A 20,739-nucleotide genomic window follows, 5' to 3' on the forward strand; every position below is an offset into this window, starting at 1 on the left:
ATTCCTACACCTTTGAACGCACTAAAACCCAATAACGGGATAAGGACTGTCTTGTTGCTGAATCACAACGCCCCTTTCCCTTTGCTGTCGTCAATGTCATCCAGAAGGAACCCATAAACTTTGATCCATTGGTACCGCGGGTTTCTGGATGTGAGAGACTAAAGAGAGACCAGTTTGAGGTGGATGGTCTGGTTTGGATACCGGAGTATGGGGCAAGAAGGATTTTCTCAATTAAGGATTGGATTGACTCTTCGATTTTCAATTCATCGCAGTGTCAATAGAAGAGAGCGGATGAGTGAATTCAGGTGGGTTAAGCATAGAGATTAGGTGTTCTTAAATCTTGTTTTTCAAATGGCTTAAGCTTCAACTTTTGTTTTTAACAATTAGTGATGCCGTCAAAATCTCGTTGTTTTGCTTTTGGATGAGAGAACTAGACACTAAATTATACAAATGAGTCATGTCCAGCTTTTACATTTATGATCATGCCTTGTGATGAGGTCTGCACCATAGGAGAGACAATTAAGAATTGGCTTGTTTTATTTGATTGCATCATTTGCTAGATGGTGGAGTTGGGATGAAGGACAGAAACCCGAAGTAGAACAACGTTCACAGAAGAATCGGAGACGGTGACACTCCGTGTTTGCAGTGGTAGACCTTCACAGTTGCAGTATTCTGAGAGGCAGAGGCGATTGGAGAGAGAGAGGAGTTCGAGGGGAGACTGGAGAGATTTGAAACTTGAGAAGCGGGATTTTTTTTAGTCCAAATGGCCTCGACTCCGTTAAGTTCAATAGTTGTAGAAATTTTTCTGCAACATGGATGTAGAGGATGTGAGCTCATCCTCCAGGAGTCTTCTTGCATGTAAATTCAGCTTTGGTCAGTGCAACCTCCGTTCCAACAGCCTTTACACCATTGCATTAGGAATCTCTGTGATTTATTTCCCAATACAAGGTTGAAAGAGGCTGTTCAAAACGGTGTAAGCACCACGGACTTGCACTGACCGAAGCCCGTCTCTACTGAAATATTAATTATTCAAATTGGATAATCCGACTTGCACCCCCCCCCCCTGTTTCATTCATCCTTTGTGATCTGTGGCCCATGATATCACATGATTGCCCAGAGGTTCACATATATCGCTATTCGCTAGTGCTACTACCTGTTAAACGTTTTAACGAGGAGATATTTTCTTGAATAATCTCATGTGGATATCACTATAGTCTATCCATTACAATGACATATCTATTCGGAATACCTGAAATAGATAAGATATAGAAAACAACCAGGGGCAAATTCGTCATACTACGGTTCATTGAAATGCGCAAGGTGACTGCCCTCCACCCCCCCGAGGCCTCAACTGAAGCCCCCGAATTATTCCAAGAAAGCTAAAAAAGCGGAATTCACTAATTGTATTTCTCGATCAAATTCTTTTTCTTTGCCCGCCACGATTCTCGTGTCCAGCATAAATACTCTCCCACTTAATTTTACAATGTTGTCCCTTCACTTTTCAAAAAATAAAAAACAAAAAACCCTATTTTTTAAAATAATTTAATACCCTTGTGTTATTTTTAGCTTTATTTTGCATGCTGGTTCGAATATGACCGAACAGGCTCGACCCAACACATCATACCATACGAACATCTCTTGAATAAAACAAATTAATTAATGGGAATGATCCCATGATTTCATTAATATAGTAGTACTTAATAATTGATTCATGATTTTCTTTTTAACTTAAACTTGTCAAAGAAACCGACTTGGTTGGTCAGTCATACCTATCAACGCTACTAACAAGACAGATCTAATTATCGGCCAATACTTTCTTTTTTTTTTTAAATAAAAAGACGAATGAGGGGCTATGGTAGTGGACGCATCACCAGACATCCACCCACTTCCAAGAACATATTCAAGGTTAGTTTCGCCTTTTTGTCAAACCTTACAGCCCAATTTACTTGTCATTGGGGTATTAATTGATTGTTCAATAGACTCAATACAAACTTCTAATTTCTTTTTCTTTATAATTATCTGTATTGGAATTCTGGATCTGGGGAGGTGGCATCTCTGTTATTCTTGGAAACTTAGAGGGCAATCCATGTCGGGTAGCAGAGAGTTCCTCCTTACGGAAAAAAAGTAGGGGTAATTTGGTAGTTTCGTAAGTCTTCAGCTCCGAAAAGGAAGGTTATAGTCGTTTGTAATCTTGAGAGAGAGAGAAGAAAGAGAGAGAGTGTCATGTGGGCAGTACAGCTTCTTTCTGGGTAGTCCACAGGCAGACCTACCGATGAAATAATTTTACCTGTAAAATTTAGCTTCTGCTATCTGAGAAATCTCTTTCAACTCTTAAAGGAATCCTTTTAATCTGTTTACGATGTCGCCATTTTAGAAGCTCCTTTGCGCCTTCTCCACCTCCATTTCAACCTTGTTTGCTTGTGGATCTTTAGTCTCTCTCTGTTCTGTTACCGGCCATGCTTTCTTCCAAAACCAAGTAAGTATTATCGTCTTTCCAGATCTGATTACCGTTTCCGGTTTGAATATTATTTATTATTTCAACCTGCAATTTTCTTTTACTGTTTTCTCTCTATCTATCTCAATCTATATCCATACCTGTTTTTTTGGCTTCTTAATCATTTGAAACTCTATGCTTAGACTTTTCTCCAAGGTATGTTGGATCTGGTTTGCAGAAATCTGATCCGAGCTTTATATTTCTTTCTGATTCAAGATTGCATTTTTCGCCTTTTCTCCCTCAGTGTGGACTCGATCCGTAACTGGCCCCTCTTTTTTTCTTGGTAGTTTTGATCTTGTTGAGATGTGTATGCACCGTTTATGGTTTTATTGGTTCTCAGTCCAATTTTATTAATTGTCTCTCATTTTGGTTTTCTGCTCGTTATTCCTATCTAGGTTTCTTTCCATTTTTTCCAGTATTGCTTTTTAAATGACTCTTATGTGGACTTGGTCTGGTGGTAGGCTTCTCCATATTACTCTGCTTTGGTTGTTCCTTTGTTTTGATTCTGAATTTCCTTGCGTTCTATTTTTTTTTTTTTAATTGCTTGCTACCGTCTTTGTTTTTTCTGTTTGCTCTCCTCGGAGGGATTTGATCTTGTTACATAATATGAGTATTGGCTCTTGAACAGATCTGGTTTATCTGAAGCTTCACATAACAAAGAAGCTTCTCACAATAAAGAAGGTTCACACAACAAGACCTCACCAGCAACTCCAAGGGTTAGCAAATTGGGCAGGGGAATTACTAAATCAGATGCTAATTCACCTTCTCCTCTGCAAAATCCACGACTTTCAATTGACCGATCGCCCAGATCAGTTGACTCAAAGCCTGCGGTAGATCGGCGATCCCCAAGGGTTACTGTTACTCCTGATGTAAGTCGTACAAAAATATCTAGAATCTAAAAGCTGGATATCCTCAATTTTGTTTTTTTTTTTTTTTTTTTTTTTGTGGAATTTCTTTGGCTTCTCATTGGCATTGTCATTTGGTCTTGATTTTAGAAACAACCACGAGTGCTGAAGGGATCGGACCTACAAGCTCAATTAAGTCTTGCTCAGGAAGATTTGAAGAAAGCAAAAGAGAGATTAGCTTCTATTGAGAAAGAGAAAGATCATGCTCTTGAGGAATTGAAAGAAGCCAAGAGGTTGGCTGCAGAGGCAAATGAGAAGCTTGGGGAGGCCTTGGTTGCTCAGAAGCGAGCTGAGGAAAACACTGAAATTGAAAAATTTAGAGCTGATGAGTTGGAGCAGGCGGGTATTGAGGCTGCTCATAAAAGGGAAGAGGAATGGGAGAAGGAAATTGAAGCTGTTAGAAACCAACATGCTGTGGATGTAGCTGCTTTGCTCTCTACCACTGAAGAGCTCCAACGGGCTAAAAAGGAATTGGCCATGACCACTGATTTAAAGAACCAAGCTCTTAGCCATGCTGATGATGCAACCAAGATTGCTGAAATTCATGCTGAGAAAGTGGAGTTCCTATCTACTGAGATAAGCCGGTTAAAAGCCTTGCTTGATTCAAAGTTGGAGACAGAAGCTAACAAGACCACTGAGTTGGTAAAGAAGCTGAACTCTGAGGTGGATTCTCTGAAGCAAGAACTTGAGAGAGCAAAAGATTTGGAGGAGAAATTAGCTGACAAAGAAGCTTTGGTTGAAAAACTCAGGGTAGAAGTAGAAACTGCAAAAAGGGCTGAATCAGATGCTGAAATTTTAATTGAGGAATGGCAGAAAAAGGCCAAAGAGTTGGAGATTCGGATTGAGGAAGCAAAACAATCAGAGAGATCTGCTTCAGAATCTCTGGCTTCATTGATGAGACAACTAGAGGCCAATAGTGCTTTGTTGAATGATACAGAATCTGAGGTTACTTCTCTTAGAGCGAAGGTGGAGTCCTTGGAGATGTCAATTGAAAGACAGAAAAGAGATTTTGAAGAAGCAGAACAGCATCTTGACATGGTTAAACAAGAAGCATCAGAAATGGAAAAAGTGGTTGAGTCTCTAAAAACTGAACTTGAAACTGTGAAGGAGGAGAAAATGCAAGCTCTGAACAATGAGAACCTTGCAGCATCAAATGTTCAGAGTCTGCTGGAGGAAAAGAGCAAACTCATTAGTGAGTTGGAAGCCTCCAGAGATGAAGAAGAGAAGAGTAGAAATGCAATGGAAAGCTTAGCTTTAGCAGTACAAGAAGCCTCTTCTGAAACCAGGGAAGCCAAAGAGAAGCTTTTGTCCAATCAAACTGAGCTTGAAAATTCTGTGTCCCAGATAGAAAACTTGAAGTTGCTTCTAAAAGAAACAAATGAGAAATATGAATCCATGCTTGATGAGGCAAAACATGAGATTGATGTTCTTACAAGCACCCTCGAGCAATCCAATCACGAATACAAAAACTGCAAGATTGAGTGGGATGAAAAAGAACTCCATTTGGTGAATTGTTTAAGACAATCAGAAGAAGAAACATCTTCCATGAAAAGAGAAATGGATAGAGTGGTTAATTTACTTAGAGAAACTGAAGAAGAAGCTCAAGCTGCAAAGGAGGAAGGATCTCGACTTCTGAGTACCCTAAGGCTAGCTGAATCCAAAGCTAGTTCTTTGGAAGAAGCTCTGGAAGATGCAAAAGGTGAAAATCTGAAATTGAGGGAGAGATTGCTGGACAAAGAGAATGAGTTTCAGAATATTATTCAAGAGAATGAGGAGCTTCGGTTGAGAGAGACAGCAGCACTGCAGAAAGCTGAAGAGTTATCCAAGTTGCTTGAAGAAGCATATTCTAAGGCAAAGAATGAGGAACATGTAGAGCTTTCGGATAGTGAAAAAGATTATGATTTGCTCCCGAAGGTGGTAGAATTCACTGAGGAGAATGGAGGTGGAAGAATAGAGGAGAAGCACAAGCATGAAGTTTCATCTCAAGTACCTCAGGGAGATGAAGATCAAGCCCGTGAGAAAAAGCTTCCTGTCGGACAGAAGATGGAGAATGGAATTGGAAACCCCAAAGATGAGGAAAAGAAAGAAGAAGGTGAAGAAGAAGAACATAACTCAGTAAAGGTGGAGGCTAAGATGTGGGAGACATGCAAGATTGGAGAGAAAGACTTGTTGCCTGAGGGGGAGCATGAACCAGAATCCTTTGAAGAGGAACGTGATTCAAAGGTTGATGGTGAGGGCTTTGATCAGGTAAATGGCTCAGCATTGGAGAACTTGGACAATGGGGGGAGCTCTCCAACAAAGCAGCAATCAGAAAAGAAGAAAAAACCATTGCTCCGGAAGTTTGGAAGTCTGCTGAAGAAGAAGGGTAGCAACAACCATAAGTAGGTGTAAAACCAATCCCACCTGCCACAGCTTAGTTTAAACCATCATGTTCAGGAGAAGGTATACTTGATGCTGTCTCTCCCCATAATGTGTTTGATTTATTTTTCCTTTGGATTTGCATAATAGAAAATGAATTATATATAAAGAGGTTGTATTATCTTAAAATTTTATCTGTTTTGGTTCCCTCTTTTTAGGGGTGTTGTGTATCTGATTATTTTCTTTTCTTACCTTTTTCTCTTTTCAAAATTTTATGGAAGGAGTTCTCACTTCTATAATTGTATGTTCATGTGATCCTTTTTCTTTATGGGGAAATCCTCTTCTGTTCTTTAATCCATCTGTAATGAAAGAGAAAAAGGAAGAAAGATTAAACTATGGTTTCAGCATATGGATTTTGATGATTGATGATTCATATTCCTACATCCATCATCACATTGTGTGATACATGTTTGAGCATTATACTCTGTACTGTTAATTTCTCTTAGTTGGGTATCAGATGGGTTGGTGGGTCAAACTTATCCATTTTACAGTCTATTATAAAATGTATTATAGTGGTTTATACCATTTGTAGCTTTGTGCACTTCTTGTCTGTCATTTATCTTGAGCTTCAAGAAATTCATATTCAGATGACTACAGTTCTTGAAATGGGAATCCAAGAACTTTGGATTTCAATGGACTCTTAGCTGACTTTTGAATATACCTCTCACTCTCTCAGATTGAGGTTAGGTTTTGGGAGTTGGAGATTTTTACTTTTTGTATGACGCCATCTCTTTCAATCCATCATTTTGTTTTGTACGTGTTCAGGAAGGAACTGTTGATATCTTTTTAGCATCTTTCCAGAACTGCTTGGGTGTAGCTTTGTAGCGTCATATACAATCCCGGGAGGGGGGGTAGCACTAGCCCGGCTTCAGTCAGTGCAAGCCCGTGCTCACACCGTTTGCACAGTCTGTTGCAACCTTACATTGGGAATATCTCCCCATGAAATAAAGAACATAAGTATGGAGATATTCCCAATGCAAAGCTGTAAAGGCTGTTCGAATAGGCTTTGCACTGACTGAAGCCAATCTTGGGTAGCACTTCCCCCAAACCCTGGTACAGGTGAGATTCGAGCCCAAGTCTCTCCACTACAACCACCTAGAGACCTTACCAACTAGCTAGTTGATACCTTGCCACTGATTTCAAGGAGGTGAAGTTGAATTGCGCTTCATGGCCCTCATCTCCAATATCCTTTCTTAGAATTGGAGTGCTAGGATGATCATTGTCTTGTATACTACTTGCGTGCTTGTTAGCATATTTCCTGAAATTAATTGACATTTGAAAAAAAAAAATGCTCCTCTTGAAGTTCTGCCATGTCTTTCTTTCATCTGTTGTATATCTTTCTCTGTTCTCATAACAAATTTTGTCCGTTATGAAAGATAGTTGTTCTGCATAGAATTCTGTGCTGTAAGCTCCCAATTAAACTAGAATCTGTTAGACACTCGCTTTGTTGAAGAATCATACATATGGAGTTTATCTTCGCCATCAAAGACACAAGAATCCTTCTGATCACTCCACTTATGGACACAACCAAGTTATACATCAGCTTGAACAAAAAATTTCTAGACTTGTACAATGCTGCGTATGTTCCATTCAGAAACCCACCTCAATTCTTCCCCACGAATGGATATGTTTGTGGAAAAACAATATCTATATTTGCACATCTCATGTTTCGAATTTTTTATTAAGCATTAGAGTTCAATTACCTTCGCAGCCTTGCTTGATAGAGGCTTCTCCAGGGACCATTGTGGCTGATCCCGTCACCCTAATGAAGGCCTGAAGTGATACTCGTTTGGTCAGCTACTGATTGAGAAAGTTTAGGTTACATGGGACTACATGTATGTATATTGAGCATGTTTCTTGGTAAACCGGTGGTTATGGAATTGTACTGAATATCCTTCATTTATTTCTGGAGTTACTGGTAAAGGATGTTTGTGAGTACAAGCAGGATGATTGGTTAATCGTTGAGCTACTTGGCAATGCATTTGCTTTGAAATTTGATTAGTTTTCTAAGCTAGTAGTTTTGAATGCTGTAAATGATCGACCCCTTCCTATACAGAGATGGTCTCAGCCAAGCAGTATGTTGACTGTTGAGTTTTCCCATTAGAAATATCCAAATATCCGGTGGACGGAGTGAAAGAAGCTGATGTAGTTCCCATGACATAATTTTCTCTGTTTTTTTACCTGTGTTTAATGCAAGTGTGACAATATTTTGGTGCGATTTTGATTTTAATCCTATTCTCACATGGCATTGATCTGCTTTATGTTAACCTTAGAGAGAGAAACAAACAAGGGAAAAGCGAGAGAACTCCAAGGCTCTCAAAAGATATATTTATATTAAAAGATGAATGGACAAGATTGCCCTTATAAAAGAAACAAAAGGACAGTTGTACAGGGCTGGACACTAATATACACATCTAATAATATACATACAAAGGTTAAAAGTACAAAATTACCCCTTCTCTTCTCTACACTTTAGCCCCAATTCTGAATGAAGATAGAAGACATTCTCTTAGGTTCGTTTGGTTCACAGTCCGCCGGGAAATCAGAGGCTTGGAGCCCATAACTTCACTCACTCAATAAATAAATGTAGTGGGAACACCCAGTCCCGGAGGAGAGCAAATCAGCCCCCCACAAATTCTCACAGTACATCTCTGCCATGTATTGGGAACATCATCAGTATCAGAAATGATGATGTCATCATTGGGAGATGTTCATAACACACGGTGGGGATGTAGTGTGGGACATTGTGAGGGGCAATCTGGTGGGGGGCTGATTTGAATTCGTCCCGGAGGGAGAATAGCACTTCATGGCATGGCCTAGCCCAGTGGGCTTCCCACAACCGCAAGGTGATCGCCTAAACCTATGCCTCTGACTATTCTGCTGGTAGACCCCACAATCCCTGACCATAGCAGGCTCCGTAATTATAAAACTGGACAGTCTTCCTCCAACCAAGTCCGGATTTCTCCTTATATGTAATTATTCATGGAAGATGTTTACAGTATATGATAAGATGTAACTGAAGTCGGTGTGAGGAGCAGATCTCAATTCCCCCCAACCCCCTTCCAAATCCAGGTTCGAAACCATTCACCAGGGTACCAAATACCACATGAATGAAGTTGTGCAATCCCCACTCACTGATCACCCGGATAATAGTCTTATGGTTTTCTTTGTGTATCTTTTTTTTTTTCTTTTTGTTTTTTTTTGATAGATAGTTTTCATGGTGCATCTATACCATTTCTCCACAAATCCTTAATGGACAGCTAGTTGACACATAATCTAACATCAACAAATCTGGTGAACGGCAGGGGTTCATTGTGCTTGGCATTATCAACTAATAGAACCCCTCCAGTAAGCTCTCTTCTCTAGGTACGCCTTTTAACTATAGCTCAGTTACTTGGTTGCAGGTATTGTTAGGGTAAATGCAAACGCCAGACTGAACACAAGGGATTGTCCTGTTCACTTTGATCCCCCCCCCCCCCACCCCACCCCACAAAAAAAAAAACAATTTTTTAATCCATTCTAAAACTGAAAAACTTGAAATTTTGGTGGAAGTTTCTGAGGTAAAAAAAACTAAAGTTTACATTTTTTGTTTGGTGATGTTCACCGAAGGTCAATTGTTTTCATAGGCTTAGTTTTGGAAGGACGAAAATACAAGGATATTCAGTGCAAAAACTTGTATACAGCATTTATAAATTATAAACTTGTATTTGCACTGTATATAATTAGTATTTGCACTTTTGCCAAACTGAGTCTAAAATAATAGTCAAAACAGCTCCTTACGGTCATCGAGGTTTTTTTCTTTTCTTTTCTATTTAAACGTTATAACGACAACACTGCTTATCCTTGCTGTCTCAGCCATTTTCCGTCTCCTTCCACAGCATCTTATAATTTGTTTAGATGTAAATGATCTTTTAAATTTAAAGGACAGAAATATAGCTGGAAAAGTTTTCAGGGAAAAGTACGGTCCAATGCAAAATTTTGAATTCCACTGCAAGCCTATAAACATTCAAAATGTCAAAAATTCTCATTCTATACATCAATGCCCGTCCGTGAATTGACATCAATTCCAAGCTGACACCTACCCCAATGGTGTAGGTGCCAATGGACCGGTTTTGAGTTGGACCCATCCAAATCAAAATCAATTTGGATGGATTTTCGGACCAATAAGATGTATTGAATTGGATCAGTCCAGACTTAATGGTCCAAAGTACTTATTCAATTGGATTGGATCTGCTCTATCCATAATGGATTTATATTGGACTGGATCAGTCAAATGGAACTGATATCTAATCCATTGATAGAAGATAAGAATATAGGTGTCAATGGACCAGGTTTGGATTGGAACAAATCTAAATTAACCAATTTGAACAAATCAAATGGTCAGGACACTAAATTAAACCAGTCCAAAATGGTCCAAAGTATTCATCAGATTGAATTGGACTTGGATCCATTTGTATAGACTAATATTGGCTGGATTGGATTGGACCAAATATGGTCGAATTGACACCCCTTCCCCACATTATGGTTATGGCCCACTGAACCCTCATGGATTTTCTACGGCCCATTGAATCCTCATGGATCTTCTACACACTTTCTCTAACTGGATCATCTGTTCATTTATCTCAATTTCAGGGGATCTAGTCAAGGTTCGGCCATATTCTCATAGGCTCAAGTTGGAAGGAGTACAAATACAAATATGTACAGCATAAATATATACAAAATACAATGTTTTGCACTCTAAATATTTATATTTATACCCCTTCCAAACTGAGCCATAGGAAACGGCCAACCAAGTTTGTAGATACTCATGAATCATGAGTTTCCCGCTTTCCACATATATATTGCAACCTGGCACTCCCTCAAATGACATGTTTTAACTTTTGGCTTTCAGAAGGCAGTCCAGATGGGTTAAGATCTTTCCACGTTGCAACCTTTTTGGGGCTAAAAGGAGCATTAGATTAACTTTATTCGTTGGACTGAAGAGCTTGCCAAAAACCTTGTTTTATCATGACATCCAACCACCACATGACTCCTAAGTTCCAACTACCAGCATTACCCAAAACCCCACTTGGCAAGCTGTTTTTGACCAAAAGAACAACCATTCCTCTCTCAGCCTTTTTCTTAGTGAGGTGAATTTAAAAAAAAAAAAAAGTGTGTGTGGGGTGGGGGGTGGGGCACCTTGCCAAAGCCCCGAAAACCATAGAGTCATAGACTTTCAACTACCCGCATCTCCAACGAATAGAGGTGTTAATTGGACCGGATTCGATCCAATTCAATCCAGGTCCAACATGAACTCATTACAGATGGACCAGGTCCAATTCAATCCGATGAATACTTTGAACCAATTTGGACCAGTGGTCCAATTCAAATCTGTTCCAATTGGTTTTAATTTAGATTAATTCCAACTCAAACTTGGTCCATTGACACCTGTATTCTTATATTCTTCACTGGACCAGATATCAATTCAATCCGACCCAATGTAATATAAATCCATTACGAATGCATCAGGTCTAATACAATCCAATAAATACTTTAGACCATTAAATTTGAACTAATTCACTTTAATATGTCTTATTGGTCTACCCAATTTGTCCAAAACCGGTGTATTGACACCCCATGACAGGAATGAAGACGTGGTTGTTTTAGTGAACACATGGATCATCGTGTAAGATATCTGATGGCCACCGTAGCCTGTAGGTTGTCCATCCTATCCCTCATCATGTTAAAAGGAAGAAGGGTTAATAAAAGTAGTAGATAAATGTGGAATATTACAAAGATTCTAAATTTAAAAAACATGTCATTCAGCAATTTAGCAATTGAGACCTACTTATTTTCCAAAAAACAACACAAACTTAGGGGTATTCGACAACATGTATGATTTTATTTTTAAAAACAAAGCATCTAATGGGGAGTTCAAATCAACCCCCCACAACGTCCCACAGCGCATCCCCGCTGTGTATTGGGAATATCTCTGAATGATATATCAGAAATGATATGTTTCCAATACATCCCCGCTGTGTATGTGCTGTAGGACACCCGCAGCTCTAGCTAATTGTCCACCCTTTCCAAGTGTGATTTCTATGTTATGTATGGCCGTGCCTAAGGGCATCTCGGTTGAAGTAGATTCTTCTTTTTGATCAATCAAAACCCCTTCCCAAACTGGGCCTGTGGATTTGTTCTTAAGTTATTCATTATCTGTTTTTCCTCTTGATTATTTAGTAGTAGTCATTATTGTTGCAAGGTCCATATGTCAAAGGCTTAACTGGCGAAAATTCTTAAACAACAGTCCAAGTAATTCAGCCTTAATTAGTTCAGGCATATTCATAGTATAGATGGGGCTGAGTTAGACATGTTAAGGCTGGACAGATCCATTCCTTGTTTGTTGTTTAGATGGATGGGTGAGGCAGAAGTCTTTGGTTATTATGTGCTTCCTAAAGAATAAACGTATAGTTTATCCTTTAAGAGAAAGAATTAATAGTCTTCATGTGCTTCCTAAAGAATATCATTGTTGAGGATTCTTAACTTGTTAATTAAGAAGGCTACCCCCCATCTGGATTCTCGTGCACCAAACAAAAGAAACGCTACCTTGGAACTTTGCCACGGTAAAGAAATGGGCTTGGCATGATAAAAGGTATCAATGCTCCATATATACACATGGCACATGACTCGCTTTCTTGAGAAATTTTCAGATTCTATTCCATCATCCAGCACAATACTACTACTACTACACCTTAAAGGACAAAGTTTATTAATTAGAAATATTCTAGATTAAAGGAGGTCCATTACAAACTTTCCATGCAAGACCTTTTCTGTGAGGCCCCATTGACCCTTTTAATTAGTACTACATGATAATTTACAGGGGATATATGATATATTGTGAGTTGTGAGCAAACCACTGGTCGCCGGCACGGAGGAGTCATGATTTTGACATTAACGATCCAATAACTCCAGCAATAATAGAGGTAGGATCACCAAGAATAGCAGAGATAATGAACTGAATGCCCATCCCAGCCATCTCACAACACTTCTTCACCTTACCGCCCCTAGTGGGGTGATGGTTCTGAAATGTTGCTTTCAGGCTAGGAATTCTAGTCTGTAACTTCTTGTTGCTGTTTCCTCGCCCAAAATAAATGTCGTGCCAGCTCTCCAGTAGTATCTCCTTGGCACAGGCCACATGCAAGTTATACTTCTTGCAACTTGAGCGGTAGCTCCAGCTGCGCCCCTTCCTCCCACACTTGTGGCACGCAGAGCTGAGCTTCCTGTACAAGTAGAGCTTCACCTCTCCATCCTCGATCACTCGTGGGAGATTTGCACAGGTGGGGTGGAGATCGAAGCCGCAGGACTTGCAGTGATAGACGAATCCGTTGACGTCCTTCTCGCATGCATTACAGAATCGTGGCATGTCGCCGGGGGGTCGAGGGAGGAACTGGAAGGAACATTTGGTGTAGAAGGGGTGGGAGATGGAAGGAGAAGGAAGGGCACAGTGCATGTGTAGATCAAAATCACAGACGTTACATTTGTAACGTGAGCCTATGCCGGCTTCTTTGCACCCATCACACTTGAATGGTGCTTCTGCGTATTCAAACCTTAGCTTGTGCTGAGGATGGCTCAGATGGTTTATTTCTCCGTATTTCATCGCGTCGGTGGTAAAACTGAATGACGCCCAACACTGCTGCCTTACTTATATATACAAATCTGTTTCAACTTTGAATGCTTTTTATTTTTTATTTTTTATTTTTCCTTCTGGGGCCGGAGAAAAAGAAAGAAAGAAGAAGAAACTATATATTAAGGAAATTAAGCCAAATGGGGAAACTTTTAGAGAAAGAGAGAGAGATTAAAAGTACTTTGTTTGGATACCCGATACCCAAAGCCCAAGGTTAGGGTTCTAATGAGGGTGAGGGAGGGTCGTCATATGTAGCAAGAAAGAATATTAAGTCAACAGTACTGTTGGTTGGCTTGTTTTTTAAGCCTGTGGGGATTTATGCTTGGTAAATGGTAGTTAGTGGTGGAAGCTATAGTCCTATAAATAGACTGCAGGTAGTTGTTCGCCATGAAGAATTCCAATTCTTCCCCTTATTATTGTTTTTCGATCGGTTCAAGTTGATCTCCACCGAATGATTGTAATTTATGGATAACCTGGTTCAATTCAATATATAAGTCTGTATGGGTATGACCTACCAAAGTGTTTGCAAGATAAATGAGATTTCTTGTCAAGTCGTTTCAAATATATATATATATATATATATATTGCTTTTGAATTAGTACAGTACAAGTATTCTGCCCACATCCAACTCATATTTAAATATTTGGAGAATAAGAATTAACTTGTACACCCAATTTGGAAAATGATTTGCAGGATTACAGCCCAACCGACAAAGATCTGATTTCAATTCGTCTACATTAATTAATTAATTGTATTTTTTTTTTTTTTTTTGGGGGGGGGGGGGGGGGGGGCGCTAAAAGCGATGCCTTTATAATTTGCCCTGTCTCTTTTCTTCAACACACCGGAAGCTTTTGAAAACAAAGCAGGCGGAGTATGGGAAACTTTGCACAAACCATTAATTGGAACTTGGAAGAAAGAGGGGGAGAGGAGAAGAGAATAAGTAGGCCATACGTTTAATGTAGTTCATTATATTATGTCGCTGAAGTGGAGAATGACACAACAGGAATAAATTCCCTGCTTATAAATAGTTCTGTTTATTGTATATATCATTTAGATTAGATATTTCGTCCAAATATTCCACAGAATAATGAAGACATAGTATTATTCTTCTCCCATAGCATATGCTAAAGAAGCTTAGCTTATTACTAACAAACGTTATCCATTTGGATGTAGCACATGTATTATTGTTTTTGATTGATTGATAAGCCTGTAATCTCTGATTATATATAGGAAAATAGGGTTGATCCCCTTTAGAATTCCTTCCAACGACAATTAATAATGGTACTAGAAATTCCCAACTGGAATCCAATGCCATCATCTCATGCCATTTGCTTTATAAGGATTATTATTTTTCTCTTCATTGGTAATTGGATCATTTCTCAGATAATAAAAAGTTTTAATTATCCTTCCGAGCAACCAAGGAATCAGTCGCGGAGCAAGGATTTTTTTTCTTTTTGGGATTCCAAATTCTAACATGAATTGGAGAGGGGATTGGATCATGAGGGGGGGAACCATATATGGGGAGGGGAGAAACATACATAGAGTGGAGAAATCATATATGTGGAGATTTTGAGGCATAGGGAGTTGGGGGGATGGATGATCCCCCCCCCCCAGCTCTGCCACTGCAAGTAGGGGTGTTAATGGACCGGTTTTGTATTGGACCACATACAAATCAAAATTAATTTGGATGGACCAACAAGACAAATTAAATTGGATCAGTCCACACTTAATGGTCCAAAGTATTTATTGGATTGGATTGAACAGGGTCCATCCATAATGAATTTATATTGGATTGGGTTGAATTGAGCCCATATCTGGATAAGAATATAGGTGTCAATGGACCAGGTTTGGGTTACAATTAATCTAAACTAAAACAAATTTGAACAGATTAGATGGTCTAGACATTGAATTGGACCGGGTCAAATGGTCATTGGATTGGATTGGACCTGGTCCATTGTAATGGACTCACATTGGACTGGATGGGATTGAACCAAATCCAGTCCAATTGACACCCCTGGCTGCAAGAAATGACACCTATATACATCTGAGAGACTCGCCTATTTCACATCTAGTGGTTCAAAGACCCTCAAATCCCCGTTCATGATTTTAGATAAATTGGGAATTGAGATATCTAGTATAACAATGTCATTGATTTCCCTTATCTTCATTTTTTTAATCCTTTACAAATAGGAACAGGAGAGGAGACTCCTAGCCTCCCAAATTAATGGAAAATGAAGTGGCAAGCAAGTGTAGAGATATCAATGGGTTTGGATCAAGGTTTGGGTCGAGGTTAATCCACATCGAACCCAGACCATTGACATCAATTTCTCCCAAAATTTTCTTTCCTTTCTATATCGTATCAAGTGTTGTGATTTGTTGGCTTAGATTTTTTTTTTTTTTTTTTTTGTGGCAAAAAAAGAGGGGCTCCATTAAGAAGATGCAGATTTGTTGGTTTAGATATTTTGACGATGTTGTGTAGGTAAAACTTTCTTTGATCAGAAGAGGACTTGAAACTATGCTTTTCCTCCTAATAAAATATTAAAACTATGTTTGTCATGATCTTTAATGCATTATTAACATTCATCATGGGTAAAATAGTGACATTGAAAAAATTGTAAATATAGCCTGCACTAATAATAAGGATAATGTTCTAGGTTAGTTAGTTTTGTTTCTGTTTTGTTTTGTTTTGTTTTTTTTTTTATATCTTGTGAACCATTGTGTAGCCCAAACCCATACCTCCCCCCCCCCCCCCCACGCCCCCAAGCCAGGTGCAGGCGGGATTCGATCCCCATGTCTCCACTACAATCAGCAGACCTTACCAAACAGTTGGTTGGCACCTATAGGGTCAAGTTCGATAAATCTATTTGGCTTAATCAGCCAGTCAGGAATCAAGATCAGATTGGGGTGCGTTGTCGTGTTCTGGTTGAATCAAGCCTGTATCAGACCGGACCCCGTTGAAATCCCTGGATGCGTAATGTCAAACTACAAATATAGTCTACTGTGGTGAAAACGAAAGGTTGTCAATTGTCATCCTTGTGTATGAAATTATGAATGCAGTCATGCACGAGTATTCAAGCCCCGAGCATTCCCATGGTAGCATGAGTAACTTTCAGAATCTTCGCACTAGTGCAAGTGTTCAATGAGTCGAATGTGAATATATCCTTCAAAAGGCTCGTCACTCTCTGTTGAACTTGCAGAAATTCCATCGGTTGTCCCAGTTCTTCCAAAGATGATAATCTAGGTACGATTCCCCACTTCGGCTTGTAGCTTTCCTTAAAGGCCTCCAAATTTAAGAGGCTATAAGAGATAGGGTTCTGACTCAATTCGCAGAATAATGTCCCAAGTGAAGCATATTGATTTGATCATGATTCTATAAATACAACAGAGAAAGAATTCAAGAATATTAAATTTCGTTTACATCTAACGGAACTCCTGGGTTGTTGCTTAGATACCCAATGGACCTTAAATGATTTGTCAATTGATAAATCATGGAATAAATATTGCTCGAGTTTTCATGGCTCTTGTCTTCAACCATGAACTCATGAACATGGCCATCAATTTCAATCACGCTCAGTGCTTTATCCTTCTTGATCCCATTGTCCTTCATTAGTTTCCTCACATTCTTCACATCTTCCCATCTTTGAGCTTCAGAATATATGTTTGAGATGAGCACATGTAATCCTCCACTATGTGGCTCCAACTCCAAAATTTGTTTCAGAACTTGCTTTCCTATCTCTACGTTTCCATGAATTCTACAGGCCCCCAGCAAAGCACCCCATATAACAACATCAGGTCTCACAGGCATACCTCCTATTAACTTGACTGCCTCCTCCAAGTGCCCTCCACGCCCAAGAAGATCAACCATACAAGCATAATGTTCAATTTCATGGGGAACCCCATAAACATGAGTCATGATGTCAAAGTAATATCTGCCCATGTCTACGAAGCCACTGTGACTGCAAGCGTTGAGCACGCCAACAAAAGTGAACCCATCAGGGGCAACCCCATTCTTTAGCATTTTTTCAAAGAGCTTGACTGCATCAAGACCACGCCCATGCATAGCAAGGCCTCCAATCATAACATTCCATGACACCAAATTCTTCTCAGGCATTTGATTAAATAGATCCAAGGCAGTATCAACAGGGCCACATTTCGCATACATATCTATAAGGGAATTACATAGTGCAATGCTAGGGGTTATACTGCTATTGGAAATGTAAATGTGAGTTTCCTTTCCTGTTATCAAATCACCGATTTGGCTACATGCTGCAAGAATGCTTACTAGCGTCACTTCATCAGGTTCCACTCTTGAATTGCGCATCTGAGTGAAGAGATCTAATGCTTCCCTGCACTTACCGTGTTGGACATAACATGAAATCATGGAATTCCAAGAAACTACATTTTTGGTAGGCATTTGATCAAACATCTTTTGGGCCTGATCAAATAGGCCATTCCTAGCATAAGCACTGACAATGGAAGTCCATGAAACCACATTTCTGTCAGGCATTCGATCAAAATACTTTTGAGCCAAATGCAAATGCCCACACTTAGCATACATATCCACTATTGCGTTCCTCACAAACAAATCGATACTAGTCCCCGTAATTTCTATATAAAAATGCACATATCTACCCAAGTAAAAATTCTCAGTTTGTGCACAAACAGAGAGAAAACTGACTAAGGTAAATTCATCGGGTTCCAAACCCAAGTCTCTCATCTCCTGAAAGAGAGAAAATGCTTCCTTACAAAAACCCATCTTAGAATACCCACCGATCATTGAATTCCAAGAAACAAGAGTTCTATCAACAATATCGTCAAATACTGATCGAGAAGATTCAATCGATCCACAAGCTGTATAAACACTCAAAAGGGCGTTCTGTACGCAAACCTGTGATCCAATTCCCAACTTGATCGCGTCAGCATGGATGAGTAAGCTTTCCCTGTATGCAAGTTCAGAAGCACAGGCTTTGAGAACAAATGGGAGGGTAAATTCATTGGGAGAAAGACCTAAACCTCTCATCCTGTGGTAGAGGGGGAAAACCTCTCTTGGGAAATTGCTCTTTGAGTAGCCCCTTATCAAACTATTCCACATGAACCTATTGGGTTCCGCGATTTGATCGAAGACCAACCGAGCGTAGCTGAGATTGCCCGCATCGGAAATAGCACAGAAGGCAATCAATTTTCCAACAGTTAGGTTTTCTTGAAGCAAGCCATTGACAATGATCTGAGCATGAAGATGTTTGAGTTCTGCCATTGAAGAACATCGCGCTAGTAGGATTTGGATGTTCAGGTGGAGAGAGGATATTAATTTGGGACTGGAGATACTCTTAGGTGGTGGTATAGGTACAATGGTATGTAGGGTATGAGAAATCAAGAATGACAAGCTAAGGCGGGAACGCAGCAGGGCTATAAACTTGAACCAGAGAAGCATGAGATGATGACGATATATGTTTGGAATTAGGAACAAGATGGGGTTCAAACTTCAAAGTTCCAACTGCCAGGCTTGTTAATCCTCTTCGGTGTAGTCAGTAGAGAATACTCTGCCGGACCAACCAGAGAAACACAAGATAGGTATATTTCATGTCGGTTATAAATAGGGGTGGCAATTGGATGGCCTTGGAATTAGCTTCAAGCCTTCAACCCAATCCGTGACCCATCTATAAAAAAATTCGTTAACACGATCCATTGAGCAAAAATTAAGGCCCCGTTTAGTTTGCGGGAATAGGGGTCTGAAATCAGAATTGGAATCAGAATGGTTCAACTATTTGAATGGATGGAATTGGAATGGTCCAACTATTTGGATGGATGGAATTGGAATTCCATTTCCATTCCTGTTGGAATGGCATTCCCCCATTTGAGGGAATGACCATTCCCTATAGCTCCCTTGGGAATGAAATCTCATTCCTGTCTGAACCAAACAAAATATGGGAATGGACCATTCCGATTCCGATTTCGGAGGATTTTGATTCTGATTCTGATTTCAATTCTAACTCAAACCAAATGGACCCTAAATGGATTTGATTCAAATAAAACCTTAACCTCAGTTTGAAAGGAGCATAAATACAAATATGTGGAATGCAAAATCTTGTATTTTTATTTATATGTGTATTGTATATATTTATATTTATACTCTTTTTAATTTGAGACTTTATTTTTAATCCATTAAAACACAGAAGTTCTAGAATAAAATAGAAAATACAAAAAAGAAAATAATAAATAATAAAACTATTAAAAATATAAAAAACATAGAAAATGTGAAAAAAACACAAATTACAGAAAAGGATAATAAAAATTTACATAAAAGTAATAAAATATTGAAAAAACAAAAATTGAGAAATTGCAGGAAAATATAACAGAAATGATAAAACACAGAAAATGAAGATAAATGATAGAAATTATGAAAAAGCATAAAAAGCAAAAATTACAGAAACAAAAGGAAAAACATGAAAATTGAAAAGAAAGACATAAATTGCAAAAAAAAAAATACTGGAGTTATAAAAATACACTGAAAACGTAAAAATTAATAGAAATTACAGAAAAATAAATGCATAGTCCATCCAACCATTCCAAATCTCTGAGAGAAGCTTTAGTTCTTCACTCTCATAAATTTCATTTAGCTCGACTGGATGTTAGATCGGTGGCTTTTTTGAAGCAATTCATAGTTAAAGCATATTCTTCAAACCATCCTGGATCAAGCCTATTTTGATGGAGAAGAGGAAGATTTGAATGCTGGAGATGGAATTCGTTTGCATCTTGACTTAAATAGTAAATTATTTAGGATCTAACGGAGCTTCACGAAGCCTTTTCGAACCTTCACTTCGATTGTCAAAGATCATATTACAATGGCATTTAAAAGGTTGGCATAGACATTCCACCGATGGTAGTTTAAGTTCATATTTGAAACTTACTGGAATTCCACAACGGAGTAATAGTGTTTAATCGAGATATATATTTCTAAAGCTTCAAGCAGACCTTCACTCGCAATGAACGTTCAGACTTCTTTGATTTCTTCGAACATCTGACACTAAGATTCATAAATCATGATTACTTAGTTGAATCTCTACTGCAAGTTTGGGGATTTTCATTATTGGCGTTGAAGTAAAGTAATTGGTTAGGTTGTACTTGATTTTCATTATTGACTTGGATGGTTGGACTGTTTGGTTCAGAAATTGTCCAGGCAACCGGCTTAGTTTCATCCTTGACATGCTCCTAAGCCCAAACCTATTGACTTGGTCAGAGAACTGCTGACCTGAGCAGTT

General features: G+C 39.0%; 2 protein-coding genes and 1 pseudogene across 3 annotated transcripts; 1 reads left to right on the top strand and 2 right to left on the bottom strand.

Moving 5' to 3' along the window:
- Nucleotides 1-2,179: 2,179 nt before the first annotated feature.
- Nucleotides 2,180-6,164, top strand: LOC148851010 (WEB family protein At3g02930, chloroplastic-like). The gene is made up of 3 exons (XM_088944045.1): nucleotides 2,180-2,476; nucleotides 3,123-3,363; nucleotides 3,490-6,164. Exons 1-3 carry the CDS (start codon nucleotides 2,457-2,459, stop codon nucleotides 5,782-5,784), a joined length of 2,556 nt encoding a protein of 851 aa, XP_088800171.1. The 5' UTR covers nucleotides 2,180-2,456; the 3' UTR covers nucleotides 5,785-6,164.
- A 6,323-nt stretch (nucleotides 6,165-12,487) lies between these two features.
- LOC148851011 (uncharacterized) lies at nucleotides 12,488-13,712 on the bottom strand. The gene has a single exon (XM_088946976.1). The coding sequence runs from the start codon at nucleotides 13,451-13,453 to the stop codon at nucleotides 12,734-12,736; it is 720 nt and encodes a 239-aa protein (XP_088803102.1). The 5' UTR covers nucleotides 13,454-13,712; the 3' UTR covers nucleotides 12,488-12,733.
- Nucleotides 13,713-16,815: 3,103 nt separating this feature from the next.
- LOC148851012 (pentatricopeptide repeat-containing protein At2g22410, mitochondrial pseudogene) lies at nucleotides 16,816-19,393 on the bottom strand (annotated as a pseudogene). Its single transcript, XR_016098888.1, has one exon. The product of XR_016098888.1 is annotated as a pentatricopeptide repeat-containing protein At2g22410, mitochondrial pseudogene (transcript).
- Nucleotides 19,394-20,739: the final 1,346 nt, after the last annotated feature.

The sequence above is a fragment of the Nelumbo lutea genome, chromosome 5 (assembly GCF_056320005.1).
Source record: "Nelumbo lutea isolate HS-2025 chromosome 5, American lotus-T2T, whole genome shotgun sequence".
Taxonomy (NCBI): Eukaryota; Viridiplantae; Streptophyta; class Magnoliopsida; order Proteales; family Nelumbonaceae; genus Nelumbo; species Nelumbo lutea.